The sequence below is a fragment of the Hyperolius riggenbachi genome, chromosome 2, assembly GCF_040937935.1.
Source record: "Hyperolius riggenbachi isolate aHypRig1 chromosome 2, aHypRig1.pri, whole genome shotgun sequence".
NCBI lineage: Eukaryota > Metazoa > Chordata > Amphibia > Anura > Hyperoliidae > Hyperolius > Hyperolius riggenbachi.
The window spans coordinates 235,951,063-235,975,429 of record NC_090647.1 but is presented as its reverse complement, the minus strand read 5'-3'; the positions used below and the strand labels follow the sequence as shown (position 1 = coordinate 235,975,429).

The following is a 24,367-nucleotide window of genomic DNA, read 5'->3' as shown; positions in this document are numbered from 1 at the left end:
CGTCCAACTTCAACACCACCATGCGCTGCGTTAGGGGCACGTTATGCCATCTCCCCTAAAACGCAACGTCTTGGTGTGAAAGAGGTCTAAAAGTGACAAGGTAATTTGTGCGTAAAGACGTGTTAAACCATAACGCAGGTTTGTGGATTAAGAGGTGTTTGTTATGGTCAAATATCCCTTTATTTATCTCTATCAACAGCTACAGGCTAAGCAGCAGCCAGCAGTTACTATTATTTGGCATTCTCCCTAAGCTTTATGATACAATATCTATTGAGCAGAGACCCATCATACCTTGAATGCAAGCATCTAAGTGAGGTATAACTAAATTATGTATGTCCTCTGAGTTTATTTTGGCAATTTGGGACTTTATTGGTCTTTGTATTGATTGGACGGAGTGCGGAAATAGTTTCTGGAATCTACAAGTTGATGCTGATTTATAGAGTGTCAGGTTTAATATTCTCTACTTCACATTCACATTCTATTCGTTTTAAACAGGGTGCTTCTATTTTAAGGAGTAACAGATCAGCACCTGTTTTCTCTGATCTGTGTCTGACAGTTTACTCTCCCATCTCGATGCAAAGTCTCTCTGCAGGCTCTGCCAGGCTCGTCTGTCCCAGTGGGTATAGCACAAAACGTGATTGTAAGAGCTTTCGGGAAAGATTTGCTTCACAGAAGGGAGGCACAAGAAGGAAAGAGCGCTGTAAACTTCTTGGCTGTGGATTCTTTGATTTACAACTCTGCATCTCAAGTGAACTATGGCTGAAAGTGCTTATCCTGAGGAGGTAAACAGAGAGGAAGCGGCCCTGGATGAATTCAATGACATGATCAAAAATCGATCAGGTAAGGCCAGACCATTTATCGATTACCGTCTGTAAAATGCCAAGTGGCTAAAGAAGGTGTTGCAATTTAAAGGGCTGATTTTCACATGCACCTTCAAGCCACCTAATTGCCCAAAATAACGCAACCGAATGGGAATGTTTGTAGCCACAAGTGTGTCAGCAATTTGGCATGTAGTGCGATTATTACCGTGTAAAGTGCTGCATGTAGCGTCCAGAGGGTGGCTGCTACCCGCTCAGATGCACATGCGAGAGGTCACCGCAAATGCTGGACGCTCACAAGCGCCCTTCAAATAAACAGGAGAAGCTGGCAAATAACCAAGTGTACTGCCATGAGCTATCCATGTGAAAAAGCCTTAAAAGTAAAGTATGGCATCATGGCATGCTTTATGATCTGTGATTTGAACTGTTCTACTACAAGTGCATTTCTGTGCAATATACTGTATTATTGCTATTGCTAGTTTATTTCCACTTTTTGAAAGGGTCAGATTACACTTTACATGTGTTCCTTGATTTATTTTGTTGCAAGTTCATTGATTTTATGTTGTTTCTGTGAATGGTTAAAGTTGGCCACACACTATGCAGTCTGACTGTACAAGTTTTATACAATCTTACCAACTCTAACACCTACAGATTCACTGTGACTTCCATCTATTTTTAAGGTAGTCTGCTATACTACATAAAAGTGGTGATTGATTATACAGTCAGATTGCACAGTGTGTAGCCACCTTAATAAGAATAACTACAAAGCAAAAGGGTATTGTAACTCACAGCAACCACAGATTATAGATAGAATATTGGTTTGAGTGCTCTACAGTATTTGAGTGTGAAATATGACTGGCTGATATTGATTACTGTGAATCATTATTTTTTTCACTGATCTTTTAAATAATATTGTAAATAGATCCAGAAAGATAATGCAAGTAAATGCTATAGTATATAATGAAAAATATACAAGCATGTCGCTTATTAGAAAGAAAGAAATGTCCTGCAGTTATTAATAGCAGAAGGATGGTTCATGTGTCATTTTTTTTTTTAAAGTACTTGTCTCTAGCAGAGAGCTAAATGTGACATCCCGTGCCTCAGTGTAGTGACTGATCTTCTGATAGACACTCCAGTCATTTGTGTAATGGGGCCGGTCAGTAGAGCTGTAAATGGAAGCGTCTGTAATGCTTCCATGTGAGATCCTATTTCAGCTGCTATGCCTCACTCTGCTTTATTATGGCAAGTAGTTCAGTGTTGTAATTTATAGACCATTCAATCTTTAGTTTATTTACAAGTTGGCTAAGCATGCTATATAAGGCTGTAACATGTAATATGCTGTTTTACAGCTACCTAAAAAGTTGCTAATCACGTTTACTGGATAACTTATGCTGCTATGAAAGGAAATCAATGGAAACAGTAACAGCTGTGCAAGGGTAAAGTCTGGATAGTGTATTATTCCATTATAGTCCTGCTATGGAGCTTGTTATGCTATACATCCAGCAGAGTGGCAGACAACTGTCAGTAGCCAATGGAACATTACATCATAACAGGCTTTAGAGTGTGTTTGTTTAAGTTTGATTTTCACACTTAGTGCTGTATTTATTAAGATTTATGTGTTTACTTGCTGAGCCGTCAGTCTCTGAGGAAACAACAAGGGTGTATCTCCCACATATAGAAAGGAGTGCAATACACACAGATGGATCATGTAACATGTACACTACTGTATAGTACCATATAAACTACCAAGTAGATAAAATGTAATGCTAAAAAGCAGAATATAGATGGTACTTTATTATACTATAGATATTAAAATATTTTAATTACTTTAGAAATGTTAATGATTAACAAATGTCATACGCTTTAGGCTAGTTTAATTTTAATGTTGGCATTGCAATGCTCCTCTCACATCGCACCACCAAAAATGACAAATATATGACCCCGCGGCGGAGTGCACCGACAGGCTCACATGCATAGGCCTGCCCCCGCTCAGAGACATACTTCCTCCTGGACAGGAAGTACATCACTGGCATTCCCATCCTCTGTGCATGCATGTTGCACTGCTTTTCCGGAAATTCAATCCCTGTGTCACACATTGACTTAAATTACTTCCCCCGTGGAAGTCATACGGTAATATGCTGCAGACTTTGCATTCGGCTTGGTGCCAATTCGGAAGCTTCCGGGGCAACGCAATGCGGTAAGTGTAAAAAGCCCCATCCACTTGCATTGCAATTGCGTTACCCTATAGTAAAACAGGGTGATGCAACGTACACACTTGCAAGTATAAAAGGGCATACATATGATTAAGCCGCCAACTTGAGAAATGTCTCACTCTGCTCCTGCAAAAGTCCTGGTGGCGTTAATTACTATTCCCTATCCAGGTCGCCGTGGATAGTGGGGAAATATGTAATTCGGCTTCCAGCTATTGCTGGCTGACAAATTACAGTGTTTTTATAGTAATGTGTGCTCTTGTCTTTTAATAGCGACCAAATTACTTAGTAAACACTGCTATAGCCATATTTCCTATTACGGCCTATGGTGGCGCCAGCTGCACCAAAACCTCCTGCACTGTTTTAACAGCACTCCATGAAAGGGGCCTTAAAACACAACTGAAGTGGAAGGTACGTGGAGGTTGCCATATTTATTTCCTTTTAAGCTATTCCAGTTGACAGGCTATTTTGCTGATCCGCTGCCTATAATACTTTTAGCCATAGACCCTAAACAAGCATGCAGCAGATCAGGTGTTTCTGACATTATTGTCAAATCTGACAAGAATAGCTGCATGCTTGTTTCTGGTGTGATTCAGACACTACTGCACCCAAATAGACCAGCAGGGCTGCCAGGCAACTGGTATTGCTTAAAAGGAAATAAATATGGCAGCTTCCATATTGGCGGTGTCCAAACTTCCGTGGCTCTCCGTTGCTCAAATTTCATACTTCAGCCTGGACATTATAAATAGGTACTACCGGTTCAGCGGTAGTACCCTTGTGGTACTTCCGCCCTTTCTCTGACCTCACGTCCTCTGCATACGAGGGTACGCGTCACGCGTACCCTCGTATGCGTCATCACGTAGAGGACGTGAGGTCAGAGAAAGGGCGGAAGTACCACAAGGGTACTACCGCTGAACCGCCCGCTGCCCGGCCTCAACGCATCCTACTCGGACTCCTCCTACTCACTCACACCACAGTGCCAGCCAGCCACTGAAGGTACTATTGAACTTTACGGAACATTTTTGTATGGGGAAGCGGGCAGAGGGGGGAGCGCTAGCGGAGGGGGTGGGGGGAATTTCCGACCCCCCCCCCGCGACCGGGGCATGCTCCCCCCTTATGCCTGCGACCCCATAGGGGGGCAGTATTCGCCCGAACAGGGCCCTGTTCGGCCGAACAGGGGCCCTGTTCGGCCTGTTCGGCTGGGCATTGAGCTGTTCGGGCGAACCCGAACTAAAAAGGCCGAACACCATGAGGTGTTCGGCCGAACTCGAACATCACCCGAACAGGGTGATGTTCTGCAGAACCCGAACAGTGGCGAACACTGTTCGCCCAACACTAGTAGCTATGGAGCTTTACAATTACTCGCCTACTGGAATACTACTACTACTACTACTACTACTACTACTACTACTACTACTACTACTTCCTGGTCTTGTCATCTCATTGCATGGTAACCGCTTCCCCTGTGCCAATATTTAACTATTCGCTGTTGTACAATAGCAGTAATTTTACAGATATTCTACAATCTGCTATAGAAGAGTATCTGTAATTTTACTGTTAGTCTACTATCACCCTCTGTACCCCAATTCTTATTTGAAACCTCCCCATTCTATGACAACCTAACCTTAACCACCTCCCACCTACTCCTAACAGTAACCACCCCGCCCTCATCGCTGGTTTGCACCAGAGTTCAGCTACAGCATAGCCAAACTCTGGTGAACTACTGCTCTCAGCATGGCTGCCGCTACTACAGAGTTCTGCTAATATTTTTGGACACTATGTAGAGGAACTCTGCCTTCACTATTTTTTACAGGTGCCGCCCGCTTCCAAATTGTTGGTTTTGACATCAGATGCCTCTAAAATATTCTACATTCATTATTGTACTGGGTATCTGTTTATTATTTATACAGAAATAAGTCCCTAACATCGCTCAGAAAGGTATCTACAATAAAAAGAGTATACTACTCACTTGTGAAAGGAAGAAAATAAATACATAAAAAAATATATCATTTATTATAAATCACCATTTATAAAAGAAGTAAATCCCAATAAAAACCAGAGCCCTAACACCTAACAACCAGGAGAGTGAGAACTTGACCAATGCAAACCATATGGCAACAAATGTTCAAAAAAACTTTTTAGCTGGAGCTCTCAGCACAAAAAATCTATTTCATGTGGACCACAATACTGTTCACAATTCCCGAAGTGGTTGTTATTCACAATGAATGGAGATTCCTAAAAAAAGGGTACAATTCCGTTTATATTGCAGATGGAAAAGTCACTTATTTTGGTTTTAGCATGGAGGTGCTCACAGATGCATGTGGAACTCCACCTTGGTAAGAAGATGTCTAGTAGATGTCATATTCACCAAGCAATAGGCCCCTCATTATGTCTTCAATCATAATTCAAAAATGTCCATCAAACATACTGTTTACGTGACTACCAACATCTCAAATAGCTTCAGTAGGTAAGTATTCAGAGAAATCACTTGCTGTAAACATTCAGTGATAAGTCCGCCAGGGCTTAGCCCTTATGCAGGCCTCCGATAGTGGGTTGGTCACGTGATGGGAAGACAGAAGTGATATGGGCCCCGTGGTGGGTTGATATTCTGCAATGTGAGTGCACTCAACTGTTGCGTATATGATTATATATTGAAAGACAGTTCATCCGCATTCATTGCATATAGTGTAAATGCAAAAGGATAATCATCCATCCAGTGCGGTTTCCTATGGTTGCCTGGTCAAGAGTTGTCCCCCGGGTGGAGAAGGGCTTCTAGTGGGCAATGAGCCCTGGTTTGCCGACCAGTTTCCCTGGCAAAGTCGCCAGCATCATCAGGGCAGGCTCATCGGAAGTCATTGTATATGCGAACGACGGCCTGGATAGTGTAGTGGTTAAGGACTCTGCCTCTGACACAGGCGACCTGGGTTCAAATCTCGGCTCTGCCTGTTCAGTAAGCCAGAACTTATTCAGTAAGAGACTTTGTGCAAGTCTCCCTAACACTGCTACTGCCTATAGAGCGTGTCCTAGTGGCTGCAGCTCTGGCGCTTTGAGTCCGCCAGGAGAAAAGCGCGATATAAATGTTCTGTGTTTGTTTTAAAATGGAACTTACCACATTATCAAGTTCCCTTTGATGTGATCGCTATGCCCCCCTGGAGTCCCCATTCCTTTCCCTTTCCCCTTTCTCTGATATGGGGTGTGTGTGACATGGCCTGGGGGTTTCTGTGGGGAGTGCTGCACCTGTGAGTATTGCTGACATGTCTCCTATATGCTGCTGATTGGGAGCTGATTGGGAGGCTGCGCCATCGCAGGATCCCTGGGGGAACGTATACTGGCGGCAATCAAAGGGGAGGCACTTGGGGGGCATACTTGGCTAGTGAAGTGCTAGCTGAAGACTATAAATAACATTTTATAGGCAAAAATCCTCCCGGGGCCATGCGATCCCCTGCGGCGGCTAGCCCGACACTATGTTGGGCTTATCGCCAAGGAGGTTAATATTATGTGGCTGCTTAGAGAGTTTGACCCTATGGAAGCACTGTACTTGACGACAGTGAAAAACAGACCCCTTCCACTCAAGGGCTGATGTTTTCAGACAACTCACAGTATTGTGTACAATAAGTGAGCAGGATATTCCCCCACTCACTTTTTAGGAAAATGACCCAGTTGAGCGATTCAGAGACAGCAGAAAAAGTGAGACCACCCGTGCAGATTGGAGTAATATTTTACATTGCAAAAGAACTTTGGTCTTTTGCTATAAGGCTGAAATGTATGTGACTGCACTACATGATGCAGTGTGAAGCATAGTCAATTATTTACCATTGCTTTATAGGCCCACTTGTAAAATTCTTCAGGTACAGCTGGATTAATGAAGGCAGCCATCACACCTATCCCTACAATTTCCCCCATGTTTTTTCAGTTTTTCAATTTCCAGTTGTATGCAATGTTTAACACTGAGATATTTTGTGCAGACCAATTAAGTTAATTTATGTAATTAACTTTACATTCAAATGCGGATTTTTGCATATCAACACTGTTTCACTTTCAAAATAGGTGATTTGGCTAGGAGGCCTCAAACATTTGCATACAGCTGTTTATAGATGATCTGTCCAGATGGTTCATGTATGGTTGGTACATTACATAGAGAGGTGCTCGGTCACTCTCTGTCTGTCATGCACTTCAGAAGATTTATGCCTACTTCCTGTCATCCAGGCCAGGTCAGAGCCATGTCTCCAGTACCGGGATGCCAAGGAGAAGAGAGAGCGTGTCACTAACTTATGTACAATTATTCTAGGGGTTAAATTGTTTACCATAATATTATGTGAGTGGGCAATGGTCGCCTTCTACTGAGACAATAATTTAAATCAGAAAAGAAACTCTACAGTATATAATAACGAATGCAAATTGTTTTTGCAGTATTAATATAGCTCTTAAAAACCATGTGACTTATTTCAAGTCATGTAACTGTACAGTATTTAGTCCTAGATTTCTCTTTACATCTGTTTTTTTTTTGTTTTAATAACATGTGAGATTATAGTTGTGATAACCTTGTAGAGACTGGTGGCACCTTTGACAGAGGTGCCAAGCTGCTATTGGACCCTATGCTGTGTGATACTCCGTTTGTTGATTGCCTGATGAAGCGGGATTGTGCCCGTGAAATGCGTTGCAGTGTGTTTTAGGAGTATATGAATAAATATTTTGAACCTCAAGCAACAGCATCGTGTCTGTTTTGGTGTGGCAGGTCCACCACCGCCACCTGAATATTTTAAACTTTTTAGTTTATTTTACTCTTTTGGCGCCTCTGTACATCCTTATATCTTGTAGAGACCGTGTAATACTACTCACAGATATTTGTCATTAGGGAAGGCCAATGAGATGCAAATACTAATGCTGAGTTGGTGCAAATTTTATGGAAATGTAGGCAGTTTTGAAATAGCTGTCACCTTGGACTGGTTCATTTCCAGTTTACATGCTGTACATTGTTTTGACTATCCCTAATCAGGAATGGATATTTGGCAAGTAAAACTTACTCCAAACTATCTCCAGTCACAAGGTAGGCTAAAGGAAACACTCAAACTCTTGATCCAAAGGTGTAGGAAACAAAGTAGCAGATGAACAACTTAGAATGGAATACACACTCGTATGCCAGGGAAAATATCCATAGCCCATGATTAAGGACATGTGGTCTGAAGCATGTAAGCCATTCCACCTGTTTTTGCTATGTTGTTTTTGCCTCAATATAAGTGGACATTTTCTCTGCCATAAGAGTGCAGATTGTGTCTTCCTTTTTTTTCCAGTCACTAGTTAACTGTTTTTTGTTTTGTTTTTGAGGTCCCCATGTTGCGCAGGTGCTGGGGAAAGCATGATGCGCTGGGTGAATCCAGTTGCTGATTGGTGCATATAGGCTGCCACCATGATAGGGGGCGGTTCCATTTTTTGGGAGGGAGGGAGGGAGTGTCGGGAATGAAAATCTCTATCCGCATAGTAACCTTAGCTTCTGGTGAGCTGGTGAGTCAATACAACAAAACATATAAGGCTGGGTTACGGATGCGGAAGTGAGAGCTAATCCACGAGGGTAATTGAGCGGCATCCTTAGCTGTCTACCACTTGGAGGATGTTAGTTTCCACTAACAGCTTGCAATGCAATTTGTTAGGTACTCGTCCCTCCCACTGTCGAAGAAGTCTTTCCTCCATGGGAGGGAGCACACATACAACCTCTCTACCACTTGGAGGATGTTAGTTTCCACTAACAGCTTGCAATGCAATTTGTTAGGTACTCGTCCCTCCCACTGTCGAAGAAGTCTTTCCTCCATGGGAGGGAGCACACATACAACCTGTCTACCACTTGGAGGATGTTAGTTTCCACTAACAGCTTGCAATGCAATTTGTTAGGTACTCGTCCCTCCCACTGTCGAAGAAGTCTTTCCTCCATGTGTGCTCATTGTGTATTTGTATCCCATGAGTGGGGTCTGCACTTTTTTGCAGGTAAGCATTCATCTGTTTTTAAGTAGCGCTGTTTATTTCTTTGCTATGTTTGATTTAATTCTGGTCAGCTGCTCCCACTTGTTAGTTTTTCTTTGGTGTATATGCAGAGCCTCTGTTTGGGTTCAAGGTGCGTTTGTAGTTCCTGGGGGGGCTCAGCGCATCTCTGAGCTGAGGCCATTCAGAGGCGGCCTGGTGATGCGCTGATCCCACTTTTTCTGCGCAATCCTGAGCTGTAGTGACAGTGCACGCTATTCCGATTACAGCAGAGGGACTACAAGTGCTAGCCGGGGCCCAACAAAACAGGGGAGAGCCCGTACCCAAAACTCTGTGCTCACTTTAAAAGAAAGGAATTTGTAAGTGTAATCTTATTTTTTATATGAATAAATGTTGCTGGTTTTACACTATGTGAGGCATTTGCTTTGAGGTAACATCTATGTGGAAGTTGGCATCTGGTGTGGAAGGAATGATAAGTAGTATCTGGTACTCGGTGGTGACACACAGCAGTTCGGTGTGATGGGGGAAGGCACGATAGACCTGAGCGAAGGTCTTATTCTCTGGTGAGTGTCTGTGTGCTGGTGGAGGTGATAGGAAGATAAGCAGTTATCTGTGGATATCGTGATTCCTCTGCATATGAGGACTTGTTTCAATTGAACTTTTTTGTGAATAATATAATTTTATTCATATAAAAATAGTTGAGAGAGCGCCACCTTCCGTGGAAAAGGTTTTTTATTTAAGAAGAAGGGGCTGCTCCAACTTATTGGACTCTATAGGAATCCACTGCATGAGTGGTGTAGCGCTGTACTCCTTATATGAGTATACTAGTTAACTGTTGCTAACCTTTTCATGTGGGACAAAAAAAAATCTATCTATCTATCTATCTATCTATCTATCTATCTATCTATCTATCTATCTATCTATATATATATATATTTTTTTTTTTTCTTTTTCATTTCAACAACCTAGAAAGTGAAATGGCAATGCACTGAAATCTCGCGATAAATGTTGGGCAAAATATTTGGAATTCAGTAGGTATGGAATCTGAACAATATTTAAGATAAATAGAGAAACATTCTGATAGTTCAGTCTGGTGTCTGGAATAGAACTACATCTGCCGAATACATCAAAATGTCATGAGAAGCGAGTTATGGTAGTAAGATCTTTTCTCCCCTTCTTCTTTAACCACTTGAGGACCGTGGGCTTTACCCCCCTTAAGGACCACACCCTTTTTTTCCATTCAGACCACTGCAGCTTTCACGGGTTATTGCTCACTCATACAACCTACCACCTAAATGGATTTTGGCTCCTTTTCTTGTCACTAATAAAGCTTTCTTTTGGTGCTATTTGATTGCTGCTGCGATTTTTACTTTTTATTATATTCATCAAAAAAGACATGAATTTTGTCAAAAAATTGATTTTTTTAACTTTCTGTGCTGACATTTTTCAAATAAAGTAAAATTTCTGTATACATGCAGCACGAAAAATGTGGACAAACATGTTTTTAATAAAAAAAAAAACCCATTCAGCCTATATTGATTGATTTGGGTAAAAGTTATAGCGTTTACAAACTGTGGTGCAAAAAGTGATTTTTCCCATTTTGAAGCATCTATGACTTTTCTGACCACCTGTCATGTTTCATGAGGGGCTAGAATTCCAGGATAGTATAAATACCCCCCAAATGACCCCATTTTGGAAATAAGACATCCCAAAGTATTCACTGAGAGGCATGGTGAGTTCATAGAAGATTTTATTTTTTGTCACAAGTTTACGGAAAAAGACACTTTGTGACAAAAAAAGAAAAAAAAAAGTTTCCATTTCTAACTTGCGACAAAAAAAAAAATGAAATCTGCCACGGACTCACTATGCTCCTCTCTGAATACCTTGAAGTGTCTACTTTTCAAAATGGGGTAATTTGTGGGGTGGGTTTACTGTCCTGGCATTTTGGGGGGTGCCTAATTGTAAGCACCCCTGTAAAGCCTAAAGGTGCTCATTGGACTTTGGGACCCTTAGCGCAGTTAGGCTGCAAAAAAGTGCCACACGTGCAGTATTGCCGTACTCAAGAGAAGTAGTATAATGTGTTTTGGGGTGTATTTTTACACATACCCATGCTGGGTGGGAGAAATATATCTGTAAATGACAATTGTTTGATTTTTTTTTACACACAATTGTCCATTTACAGAGATATTTTTCCCACTCAGCATGGGTATGTGTAAAAATACACCCCAAAACACATATACTACTTTTCCTGAGTACGGCGATATCACATGTGTGGCACTTTTTTGCACCCTAACTGCGCTAAGGGGCCCAAAGTCCAATGAGTACCTTTAGGATTTCACAGGTCATTTTTGTTTCAAGACTACTCCTCACGGTTTAGGGCCCCTAAAATGCCAGGGCAGTATAGAAACCCCACTAATGACCCCATTTTAGAAAGAAGACACCCCAAGGTATTCCGTCAGGAGTATGGTGAGTTCATAGAAGATTTTATTTTTTGTCACAAGTTAGCGGAAATTGATTTTAATTGTTTTTTTTTCACAAAGTGTCATTTTCCGCTAACTTGTGACAAAAAATAAAATCTTCTATGAACTCACCATGCTCCTAACGGAATACCTTTGGGTGTCTTCTTTCTAGAATGGGGTCATTTGTGGGGTTCCTATACTGCCCTGGCATTTTAGGGGCCCTAAACCGTGAGGAGTAGTCTTGAAACCAAATATCGCAAAATGACCTGTGAAATGCTAAAGGTACTCATTGGACTTTGGGCCCCTTAGCGCACTTAGGGTGTAAAAAAGTGCCACACATGTGGTATTGCCGTACTCAGGAGAAGTAGTATAATGTGTTTTGGGGTGTATTTTTACACATACCCATGCTGGGTGGGAGAAATATCTCTGTAGATGACAATTGTTTGATTTTTTTTACACACAATTGTCCATTTACAGAGAGATGTCTCCCACCCAGCATTGGTATGTGTAAAAATACACCCCAAAAAACATTATACTACTTCTCCTGAGTACGGTGGTACCACACGTGTGACACTTTTTTGCAGCTTAGGTGCGCTAAGGGGCCCAACGTCCTATTCACAGGTCATTTTGAGGCATTTGTTTTCTAGACTACTCCTCACGGTTTAGGGCCCCTAAAATGCCAGGGCAGTATAGGAACCCCACAAGTGACCCCATTTTAGAAAGAAGACACCCCAAGGTATTCCGTTAGGTGTATGACGAGTTCATAGAAGATTTTATTTTTTGTCATATGGGTTTCTAGGCACATTGTACTAAGTTGTTCTTTTTCCTATGACATTTCTTTACTGCTGGCATTGTTGACTTTTGTCATCTGCTTAGTTATGAAAGAAAGGCTAGACCATAGACATCCAGAGAGTAGACCTAGTAGTGGTCCCTAGCTGTTCCTGCATATATCAGATAACCGAGGATGCAGTTGCTACCTGCTGTAGGACCCTGTTGGCTTCAGGCATCCCGTACTCTCAATCAGGATGTTTCTGCACAACTTCCTGTCATTCCTCTTCAGCCTGCCATTCACTCTGTTGGCATATACCTTCCCAACATTTTGAGTCACATATTTCATTATCCATCGATAGCACACTGCACTTTCTTAATTTCCACTAAATATAGGCGTTATTTGGTTTTGACTGATCTGAACAGAATGAGATTCAGGTTTAATGTAACTTTAATCTGAATCTGAATGGCAGCACTATTCTCTATCTCTACCAGGCAGTGAGTGAAGTGTGGCATTTCCCTACACATCTTGTGTGAATGTACTGATATATTATACAGGGCAGCAGTAATGCCATCCAACAAAGTTGTTGAAGTTACTTTGTGTGCCTTGTACTTAAATGTGTACCATGTCATAGAGCTTATAGTTATTTAATTCATATTTTCTTGCCAGCATAAATATAGAGTACGTTATTGCTTAGTGAGAAAATGCACTTATTTCCGTCCAATTACCTTTTGCAATATACTCTTTATTCTCAAGTTGTGAAAGTTTAAGAGAAAACAGTTGTATGCCAATGCTCATGAGAATACCGTAGATGATGGAATTCAGGGACTAGCATAGCGAATGAAACAAACCAAGATCAGAAAATTGATTGTGTCAATTGAAAAGACTTTCTATTAGCTTATCACACTGGCTGGTTTACTACTGACCTTACAGAAAGATGTCCCGTCATTGAAATAAAAAACACTGTTCTGATATCTCAGAGCGGAGATTACAGTACATTAAAGCCAAGCTAATATTATGATACATCTCTCAGTGCCATCCAGTACATTATCTATTACATTCCAATTCCACAAGTCATCATGTACTAATGCATTTTTCCGACCTATCCAGAATAATGTGTAGAGGCTGCACCTCTCTACCAATATTACTAAGTTAATAGAGTTTGATACTGCAGAAGTAACTGATTTCATCAGAGGAAAGAAAAAATTAACATTTGAAAATATTTTACAGTCTATAGAACTGTTACTTAGCATATGGATTCAGTTATTATAAAACCTGTGCAAAATGCCAAGCCAATTCATTTAATACACAGTTAAGCCTGGTACACACTTTTAATGATTGGCCAATTACTGACCAATTTTACCACCTCCATGTAATATAAGGGTCAACAGATATTGAAAGAGCAGATTGTGTAGATAAACCCACATACTATGTGAAGGTGGTTAGAGCACGTTATTTGTCACTCAATAGACATGTTAGTTGGAAAGATTACGATATTAGCCTTTGCACTGCATCATAGCTCTCATACTTAATCACTGTTAATATACATTAGCTGAATACACTTTGAAGGGACCCTGAGCGTTGGCAAAAAAGAAAACTGGACTTGGGGCGTCCTCCAGGCCACCGTAGCCCGCGAGAATTGATGCCACAACGCTGTTCAAGCTCCTTCACAGCTTGATCCACCACTCTATGCACGGCACGCTCCAGGAAGTAAGCATACGGGATCAAGTCACTGATGGTGCCTTCACTGCGACTCACCAGGTTGGTCACCTCCTCAAATGGCCGCATAAGCCTGCATGCATTTCGCATGAGTGTCCAGTTGTTGGGCCAGAACATCCCCATCTCCCCAGACTGTGTCCTTCTACTGTAGTTGTAGAGGTACTGGATGACGGCTTTCTCCTGTTCTAGCAGGTGAGAGAACATATGGAGGGTCGAATCCCAGTGAGTCGGGCTATCGCAAATCAGGCTTCTCACCGGCAACTTGTTTCTCCGCTTAATATTGGCAAATCGTGCCATGGCCGTGTAAGACCACCTGAAATGCCCACACACCTTTCTGGCCTGCTTCAGGACGCCCTCTAAGCCTGGGTACTTTGACACAAATCTTTGAATGACTAGATTCAGCACATATGCCATGCAGGGTACATGTGTCAGCTTTCCCAAATTCAAAGTGGAAATGAGATCGCTGCCATTGTCACACACGATGTTGCCGATGTCCAGCTAGTGATGGGTATTACAATATGCACCTGTCACACACAGACAGGTACCAGACAGGCACAGTGACACTGTGTGTGCTCACGTAGGTAGGTAGGTGCACTGAACAACAGGTAGTAGGTATATGCAGTGATGGGTATTACAATGTGCACCTGTCACACACACAATGTACTGGGCCTGGCAGTAGCACACACAGTAGGAATTACCAAGGCTGTCTATGCAACACAAGTGTCTGTGGGACACACATAAAAAAAAAATAGATCACAAGAACTAGATTAGCTCTCAAAGAGCTATTGAGGGGTGCTTTTTTAGCAATAAGAATCAGCAAGGAGCAAGCTAAGAAGCCTACAAGCCTACTAAGCTTTCCCTATAAGTCTCTGCACAGCAGCTCTCCCTTCTCTAATTACTGCAGGCACACAAGTGAGTTCAATGCCTGACAAGTGAGTTCAATGCCTGACGCTGCCTGCCTTTTATAAGGAGGGGTGGGGCTCCAGGAGGGAGTGTAGCCTGATTGGCTACAATGTGCCTGCTGACTGCGATGTAGAGGGTCAAAGTTGACCCTCATGATGCACTATGGGGTGAACCGAACTTCCGGAAAAGTTTGCGGTTCTCCGCGATCGCGAACCCCGAAAGTTTGCCGGCGAACCGTTCAGGCTATCTCTAGTCCCAACGGCAGCTCCGGTAATTCATGTGAAGTTGTGCGTGCGCACCCTCTCGTCACATCATCATGCCGGTCATCATAAGAGTTCTGCATATGAACGGTTCAGTCTTTAGAGAACCGTGCATGCGCAGCACTCTTACGGAGACCGATGTGATGTGACGAGTGCACAGCGGGGTTCGCATGTGCGACTTCACCCAAAGTCGATTCATTATCCGAGCTGCCAGCGGAGCCACAGAATAGGGCAGGACAATGTTGGGGGACCTTGCGGGCTACGGTGGGATGGAGAAACCCCAGGTAAGTTCAGTTTTCTTTTTTTTTTTTGCCACTGCTCAGGGTCCCTTTAAAGGGAACCTAAACTGAGGATATGGATTTTCCCTTTTAAAATGTCAGTTGCCTGACTCTCCTGCTGATCCTGTGTCTCTAATACTTTTAGCCACAGCCCCTCAATAAGCATGCAGATCAGGTGCTCAGACTGAAGTCAGACTGGATTACATGCATGCTAGTTTCAGGTGTGCGATTCAGCCACTATTGCAACCAAAGAGATCAGCAGGACTGCCAGGCAACTGGTATTGTTGAAAAGGAAACATCCATTTCCCTCTCATTTAAGGTTCCCTTTACAAGTATTATTTTTGCAGCATGATATTCATTACAACAAGTGTTCCTGTTTGGGCACAGGTGTTTGTAGGTTTAGTGCAAAAAATAGCATAATCCACAAGTGGCAAAGACTGATATCAAAAAGCATGGAGGAGTGTGTGAAAAATAGCAAGGTGTGAGGCAGGGGTCATTCTTGTCTGTTTTCTGGACTACCGTTAGTTCACACATGAATGTGTTTTTCGCATACAGAAAAAGACCGACATTCTGTAGCATAATACCAATAAACCCCTATTATTTGTGAACGATTTGTGATTCCTAGCTAACAATCTCTGATGTGCATGAGTCTGCACAGTCCACTCCTGCAGTTTATTTTTTATTTTTTGCATTGTGTTTATATTATGTATGTCTTTGCATTTGGCCAATAGAGGTTATGTTTTGGCAAGTCTCTATGGCCAAATAGTTCCCCTTTGGGATATGTTTTTAGGAAGTGCATTTGTAAAGAATAAAGAAAATACTGAGAATTGCTCATGGGGAGATGGACTAGTCTGTAGGTTTGTCAGATGGTTTCTACCTATTACAAGCATTTTGAAAAACGCATTCCCATTGAATTGATTTAGAATCACGGCAAAATCACTGCGATTTTTAAAAATTGCGGCAAAATCAATGGCTGGAGATTTTACTGCAATTCTCATTCAAGTCAATGGGAATGTGTTTTTCAAAATACAAACACATCGTAAAAGGCTTGACAGCGTTTTTCAGGCCTTTGGGCTCTTTCACATTAGAGCTCATTTGCTGCCTTTTAACACAAAGTCATTGTAACTTTCACATCCAACGCTGCGTTTTGATGCGTTGCAGGAGCTCTTAATCTTCAGGAGCTGGCGGTTTCCCGTGGGGTGAATTATAACTACCGCCTCTAATATGGTATACAAATGTCAGTAGCATTATTATGTGTGTGTGTATACACATGTATGTGTACAGATTTTTTTTTTTACTCTTAATATTTTTTTTATAGTTGTCCTTCAAGTGGTGGACCTCTACTTACTGTCCCATTCTTGTTCTGTATCTACTTTGCTAGGCAATGAGCACAACATCATAATAAACATAAAAAGTCTGCCAGCACGGCAATCAATAGTAATTATAGGCAGTACAGAAAATCAAATACATGAAGCATAGCTAAAATGCAACAGCAACACTTGTATTTTTTATGCTATGAGGCTTCTGTTTCCTATTCCTAAGCTCATCAAAGACCTCCGTTTCTATAAAGTGTTTTATGACAGCTTAGCGGAATCAGCACGGTATGATAGTATATATGAAGATAAATGGCATTATTTAAAGTGAATCTCCATGGAAAAATGAATGTGCGCTATCACTCAACACACCCTTAAAGGACAACTGAAGCAAGGGGAATATGGAGGCTGCCATATTTATTTCCTATTAAGCAGTACCTGTTGCCTGGCTGCCCTGCTGATCCTCCCTTTTTTTCCCATTTAGCTGCTGATTGCTTGGCCTAATATTTAGGGATAGTGTAGATTATGGCTCTATAGTGGGGTATTCATCGTTACTGACATATTAACAGTTGTACTAGGCAAAGGAAAGGCAGAAATAATTTGATGCCAGGAAACCTACAAATAGTAGCTAGATGTCACAAAGCCTTTTTTGGGTGGATCAGGATAGCAGATGACCCTGGTACATGTATTCTGAAATTCCTGACTTTGCTCAACTGTACTGCTTTTAGTTGGCCCTGTTGGCATCAGTAATGTGAAAGAGGGCATGTTGGAGTAGAACAGCTAAAAGAAGTGCAAGCTAATTTTGGTGCATGCTATTATAGCAGGTTCCATTTTGACAATGGGGGTTACGGTTAGGTGACCACGGGAATCAGTTAGTTGCCCACTGAGGGACATTAAGTTTAGGCACCCACAGGTGGGGAGGTTATGGTAAGGCACCATGATGGGGGGGTGGTCTGTGTGAAAGTTAGGTCACAGTCAAATATTACTGATATTTCACTAGATGAATTAAAGGGGCATTATGGCGAAAATTTGTAAAATTTAAAATATGTGCAAACATAGACAAATAAGAAGTAAATTTTTTCCAGAGTAAAATGAGCCATACATTACTTTTCTCCTATGTTGCTGTCACTTACAGCAGGTAGTAGAAATCTGACATTACCGACAGGTTTTGGGCTAGCCCATCTCTTTATAGGGGATTCTCAGGGGTTTATTTATTTTCAAAAGCATTTATTGAATGGCAGTTGCTCTGTCCAACTGCCAAAAAAACTGAGTAGCAAGCAGGTAAGCTGGCCAGCATCATTGTTTAAATCCTTTTTAGGGAATATGTTTAAAAAGAATAAAAGCCTTGCTGAGAATCCCCTATGAAGAGATGGACTAGTCCAAAACCTGTCGCTTCTGTCAGATTTCTACTACCTGCTGTAATTGACAGCAACATAGGAGAAAAGTAATTTATGGCTCATTTTACTCTGGGAAAAAAGGACTTCTTATTTGTATGTGTTACTTTGCACATATTTTACATTTTACAATTTTTCGCCATAGTGCCCCTTTAAGCAATAGATTATCAGTAAATTGATCCAGTAACCAAGCAGCTTGGAATGATCCAAAACCACAAGGAAAGTCTAGGGGACTAAAAGAAACTTAAAGGAGTTCTGTGTAGGTTAAAAAGTAAAACAAGCTGACACTTACCTGGGGCTTCTATCAGCCCCCTGCAGCGGTAATGTCCCGCGCCGTCCTCTCCTGATGCGCCGTTCCCCGCCGCCGGTCCCCGTGTAATTACACTACGGCTGAGCTCTCACTTCCGTATGTGTCATCAGAGCTTACTGTGCAGGTGCAGTACAAGAAAACTCTTTACTGTGCCTGTGCAGTAAGCTCCCGATGACGTGAACGGGAGCGCGCATTATTCGTCTGTTGTCAGACGAATAATGCCTGGTGCCGGCGGCGGGGAACGGCGCATCGTGAGAGGACAGCGCGAGACATTACCGCTGCAGGGGGCTGATAGAAGCCCCAGGTAAGTTTCAGCTTCTTTTACTTTTTAACCTACACAGAACCCCTTTAAAAGCCCACCTACTAAAAAGCAATGCTCAGTGTTGTTTTCCTTTTTTAAAACAGAATGAATTTGCTATAATTCACTTTAAATGAACATCTGTGGTTACCCACAATGCACAGATACTGAATATTTGCAGTAAATTGACCAATATTGTACTACCCGCTATTTCCTGCACCCTTTTTAATGAGAATGTTTTTGGCAATGCTCATGCCCAAATTCGCTTCCTACACTTTCAATCTACCTACATTTGTTCGCTGTTCGCTGTTGGGAGGGCTACTAAAAAGTGATTAATTGCATTGTGCATTGACAACACTATGAAGAGTTTAAAACGTTTAGAACATTTAAAGTAGCCATTAATATGATAGCCTTGAAAATGGCATATGTGGGCAGCACAGTGGCATAGTGGTTAGCGCTCTTGCCTTGCAATGCTGGGTCCCCGGTTTGAATCCCAGCCAGGACAACATCTGTTTGTATGTTCTCCCCGTGTCTGTGTGGGTTTCCTCTGTGTACTCCGGTTTCCTCCCACATCCCAAAAACATACGGATAAGTTAATTAGCTTCCCCCTAAAATTGGCCCTAGACACTACACAATACATACATAGACGTATGACTATGGTAGGGACTAGATTGTGAGTTCCTCTAAGGGCCAGTTAGTAACAAGACTATATACTCTGTACAGCGCTGCGGAAGATGTCGGCGCAATATAAATACTAAATAATAATAATATGTTCACTTTAGTAGCATAGTAGATACTTTAGAAACTCAGAGACAACTTGAGTTAACCAATAACCATGGAAACAAAAATAATTTTGCATAATCCAAGGTATGTATCCATTACAACAGAATAAAATAAAATAATGGAAATTCTGTTCAGTGATTTAATATTGCATTGAATGGTATATCACCATTGGTAACAACTGAACAGTCAGAGGGATTGAATTCAGATTTGTAAGGCTGTGAATGTGTTCCCTTTTGTATCCTAGCTGAAGGAAATGCAGTAAATCTAGTTTTAAAGGATTAGCGCTTTTCACAAATGCCTCTGAAGATCTTGGAGCCATACTGTAAATGCAGTTTGTATAGTTTACTGTCAGATTAAAGCTATTATATAATAACTTTCACTGCTGTGAACGTTGTAATAGCTGTCTCTTCAATGTATCTAATAATAATGCCTTGTTTGCCATTTTAACTTATTCTTTCTATCTTTCATTGATCACTGCAGGTCTTTTAACTTTCTGAAACTTTTTGTAATTAAGTGTTTGATTTTTTTCTGTACATCAACTGTTTGGTTTATAGGTTACAGAAGTGTTTCAGGCTTATTTATTAACCCTTTCGTGACCAGACGCCTCTGGCTCTTTAAGAACCAGAGCCATCCTTTTCTTGATCACGTTCAATATTTTAGCGCCGTGAATGAATTAAATACAATCTTTCTTTCAATCTAAATGATCATATTGAAAATACAATCTTTTGGTAAAAATCACATCATTTATGGGCGCTTTTACCCCATTATGTGCAACTGTTTTCTTCTAGGGTATCTGGCTTTGTAATTGGGGAAGAAACACTGCGGAAGGTGAAAAGTTGTGATCAGCCAACAACCTTGTGGACACCGATAACACTTTAGCTTGTTTTACAAATAAGTAGAGACAAGTAACTCTTCACTTTTTATGCGTTAACAGTAAACCATTCCCAGCCCTACAAGTAATTCTCAGAAAGTTGGTTTTAGCACCCTCAAATATTGGTTTCATGGGGCAGTATGGACTTTGCAGCAAAGCTAGTAATAGTAACTGTATTTTCCAAAATAGGAGGAAATATACTGAAAAGGATGAATGGGTGCTCACGTTCTTTAGATGCGTCAAACTTATTTCTGTATGACCCTTGTAGATACCAATATATGTGAAGACTGTGCTTATACTTGTTTTTAAGTTATTTTCAGCCACGTTTGTGATTCAAAAAGCCTTGCTGCATTGTACACTTTATCCTTTTATACCTGAGGAAGGGCTCTGCCCGAAACATATAGTGTGTATGTCCACTTGGTCCAGTACAGCTTGTTGCTGCATACAGCCTCTGAGTGCCATGTCCTTTCTTAGCTTTTGTTCTTTGGATTAACAGGGGTGGTGTACCTGTTGGATGCTGGTCATTGGTCATTGGAGTTCTTCTCTATATGTGAAGACTGCACTTATACTTGTTTTGTAGTTATTGTCAGCCACTTTTGCGATTCAGAAAGCCTTGCTAGATTGTACTACCTACTTTCCTACTTAAGATTTATTAATTGGACAGTGAATTGTCAGTGTTAGAGTACACCAAAAGTGGGATTTTAATATTAAATGTAAACGCCCCCCAGGTAGCTCTACTAATAGGTTTTAACATTTTTTTTAATTATTTACTTATATTTTGATAAGTGTTAACTGTTTTTAATGTTGCCGTGGTAAACACTGGTCCCTGTGCCAGTGTTAAAGTAGGAAGTTCAATTTTTCCCTGGAACCTAAAAGCTGCTCCTCCCATCCCCATCTAGCTAGTGATGGGATTTCCACCATCCTCCCACACTGAGATAGAATGGGAAGATGCGTAGGGAGCCATGTTTGGTTTCCAGAGTGAAGCCAAACTTCCATAATTTTAGACAGGACAGGGTCTTTAAGCTACCATTGTATTTCAGAATGTAGATAACACTTAAAATAGAATTAAGAGGTTTTGGAAGCCTACTACTAAAGTTACTTGGAAACTTGTGTAGTTTTAATATTTAAAATCACTTTAGCTTTACATTAATAAGCCTGTGACAGAGGCACAGAGGTGACCGTTAAAACCAGCAATGTTAGATATGGCTGTCATTTGGTTGGCTGTGCATTATACCAGCAATATGTCAATCGTCCAATGAGGTTTCCACATATGAATTCAGCTTCTCTGAATGGCTGTTTTAGCATTACAACATAATTCAAAATTCACAGTGGCAGCTGCCATTTTATATTTTCATGTGTCTAGGTTTTGACTTATTTCAAGTACCAAGATGTAAAATGACTTTGCTGTATGATTAGACTTTGAGGTAGGGAAGCACTGTGATGTAACTTATTGCGGCTAAGAACATTTTCTAGAATAATTAGGCATCCCAAAAGGTTGAGCACTCAATGTGATACTATTTTTATGTGCACTAGCTAATATTTTCATAGGATTAAGCTCTCAGAAGTCACTACCCTCATCAGTTCATTAGAATCAGTAATGGACTGTAACACATGAATGTTCAAATATGTAGCCGCTGGTCTGTCACCTAATGTGACAGTCTAGCGTAAGCGCGTACGCATAATCATCTTCCCAGTGTCTTGTTATAACGGGCCTGATGCATGAAAGGCCAATAATGTTGCCATGCACAAGCCGCATATGCCAATTTTTACCAGTCCTAATGCCAGGGGAGCACCGTCCGTTCCTCTATTGCCACCACACGCATTGCTATAGCAATGTGCATTACCGTGGTAATTTGCATGGTGTTACAAGTGTAACAGGCTGTGCTGCATGCCTATGGCAAAATTGTGTAGATTCATTGTCTTTAGTTTGTGTGAGGTTTCTCCAGTGTGACCTTACATGCCACACTTGCATTTCATGAGATCCACCACATTATATGAAAAGCAACAGTATGATTTTGTGATATTAGGCGCTTTGCACGCTATGCTTTTCCTCTGTCCATCTTTTTTTTTTTTCTCATCATTTTTCCCAATGAAGTTGTATCCAGTACATTTTATTGACACTGTTCTATTACTTGTACTTCGAGTGAAAATGCACTACAGGTTTGATTTTTTTTTTGTGTGAATGTTTTGTACAGACGTAAGGTAAAGGCTGAAAGATGGGAACAAAACTGACATAAAAACAGTATGTTGTATTAATGAAAAAAGCGCTAAGTGTATTTAAAACACTGTTAGAAATTATGCAAATAAAAAAAGCGTGCAATAACAAGAATAAATTAATTGATACAGGTATGTACCTTCAGTCACCCGCACATTCAATCAGACTACATCCATACCACCTCCACACACTGTAGTAAAAAAAGGTACTTGGAGGGTCCTGAAAAATGTGCAAACATAGCAAATAGTAAAATGAATAATTTACTGCATTCTAATATGTTACTACAGTGTCTCTTTAACCCTACAGGATTCCAGGAGAGTTCTATTTGGGATTAAGCCTTTTCAATCCTTTTTTAGGATCACCCACATCCTCCCCAGCACCTATTTTTTTTTCTGGGTGCTGAGGAGGATGTGGGTAATCATGAAAATGGATCAGGGTTTAGTAATAGGCTTTGGGAATTCTGTGCCATGCACCAGTGGCCAAGCATCAGATGTGGGGATGGCACCAACTTGTGTTCTGTAACTCTGCCCCTTTTGCTTGAGCGTCACATTGTTATTATGCGGTGCTCATTGCTTCTTTGATCCACATAGGAGGACACAGTGCCAGACAAAACCAAGCAGCAGCTCCCCTACAAAGGAGCCAAGTGCAGAGGACTGGCAAAGCAAAGGGCGGATGGGGTCAGCGATGATCAGCGTTGGACATAGTCTGATACTCTGACTAGAAGAAGATGGGGCTGTGCCCTATTTTATCAGCAACAGAACTATCTATCGGCAGCCACATTTTTACTATGCCAGATGATGTCCGACGTTAGGCCTATAGAGGAAAAGGCAAATGTCGGACTATGCCCGACAAAGGATAGGAAAGGGTTAAGACTATAGATAGAATTCTTCATTATTTTCTCTTTAGGTTTGCTTTATCATGTAAATCATTATCTATGTCTGAAAAAGCAGCAATATATCTGTGTGATCATTAGAGTTGGGCCGAACCTCCGATTTTAGGTTCGCGAACCGGGTTCGCGAACTTTCGCGGAACGTTCGGTTCGCGTTAAAGTTCGCGAACCGCAATAGACTTCAATGGGGATGCGAACTTTGAAAAAAAAAATAATTATGCTGGCCACAAAAGTGATGGAAAAGATGTTTCAAGGGGTCTAACACCTGGAGGGGGGCATGGCGGAGTGGGATACACGCCAAAAGTCCCCGGGAAAAATCTGGATTTGACGCAAAGCAGCGTTTTAAGGGCAGAAATCACATTGAATGCTAAATGACAGGCCTAAAGTGCTTTAAAACATCTTGCATGTGTATACATCAAACAGGTAGTGTAATTAAGGTACTGCTTCACACTGACACACCAAACTCACCGTGTAACACACCGCAAACAGCTGTTTGTACTAGTGACGGCCGTGCTGGACTGGTGCGCACCATGGCGAGAGTGCAGGTTTTGGTGGCTTTACAGCCCATATGGTCGGCCTGGCTGATGTAGCTGAATGACAGAACAGTGACTGTCCAGCTGATCAAATTTGGTCTGACCACAATGAGGCAACGACCTTATTATCTTTTGTGTGCCCCCCGAGACACTCATCTAGGCGCCGGTCATTGCTTCATTGTGATACGCAAGCCCCTTCACCACGGCAAGGTAATGATCACGAAGGGGAATGGGCGCATGTACATGCCTTTTCTTTTGTTGTTGCAGCTGCCCTCAGTGCAGCCAGAAAAATTAGGCAGTCATGTACACGCACCATAAAAATTATTACAGCGGCCGCTGCTAGCAGCGGCCTAAAAAATTCAGCAATCCGCC

General features: G+C 41.5%; 1 protein-coding gene across 11 annotated transcripts in view; it reads left to right on the top strand.

Moving 5' to 3' along the window:
* The first annotated feature begins 605 nt into the window (after positions 1-605).
* Positions 606-24,367, top strand: part of DMD (dystrophin) — a 3,066,377-nt gene continuing 3,042,615 nt past the window's right edge. For all 11 annotated transcript variants that reach the window (XM_068268325.1, XM_068268327.1, XM_068268324.1 and 8 more), the window contains exon 1: positions 606-840. In XM_068268325.1, the coding sequence (XP_068124426.1) occupies positions 756-840 (85 nt within the window). In that variant the 5' untranslated portion in view covers positions 606-755. The remainder of the gene's footprint in view (positions 841-24,367) is intronic.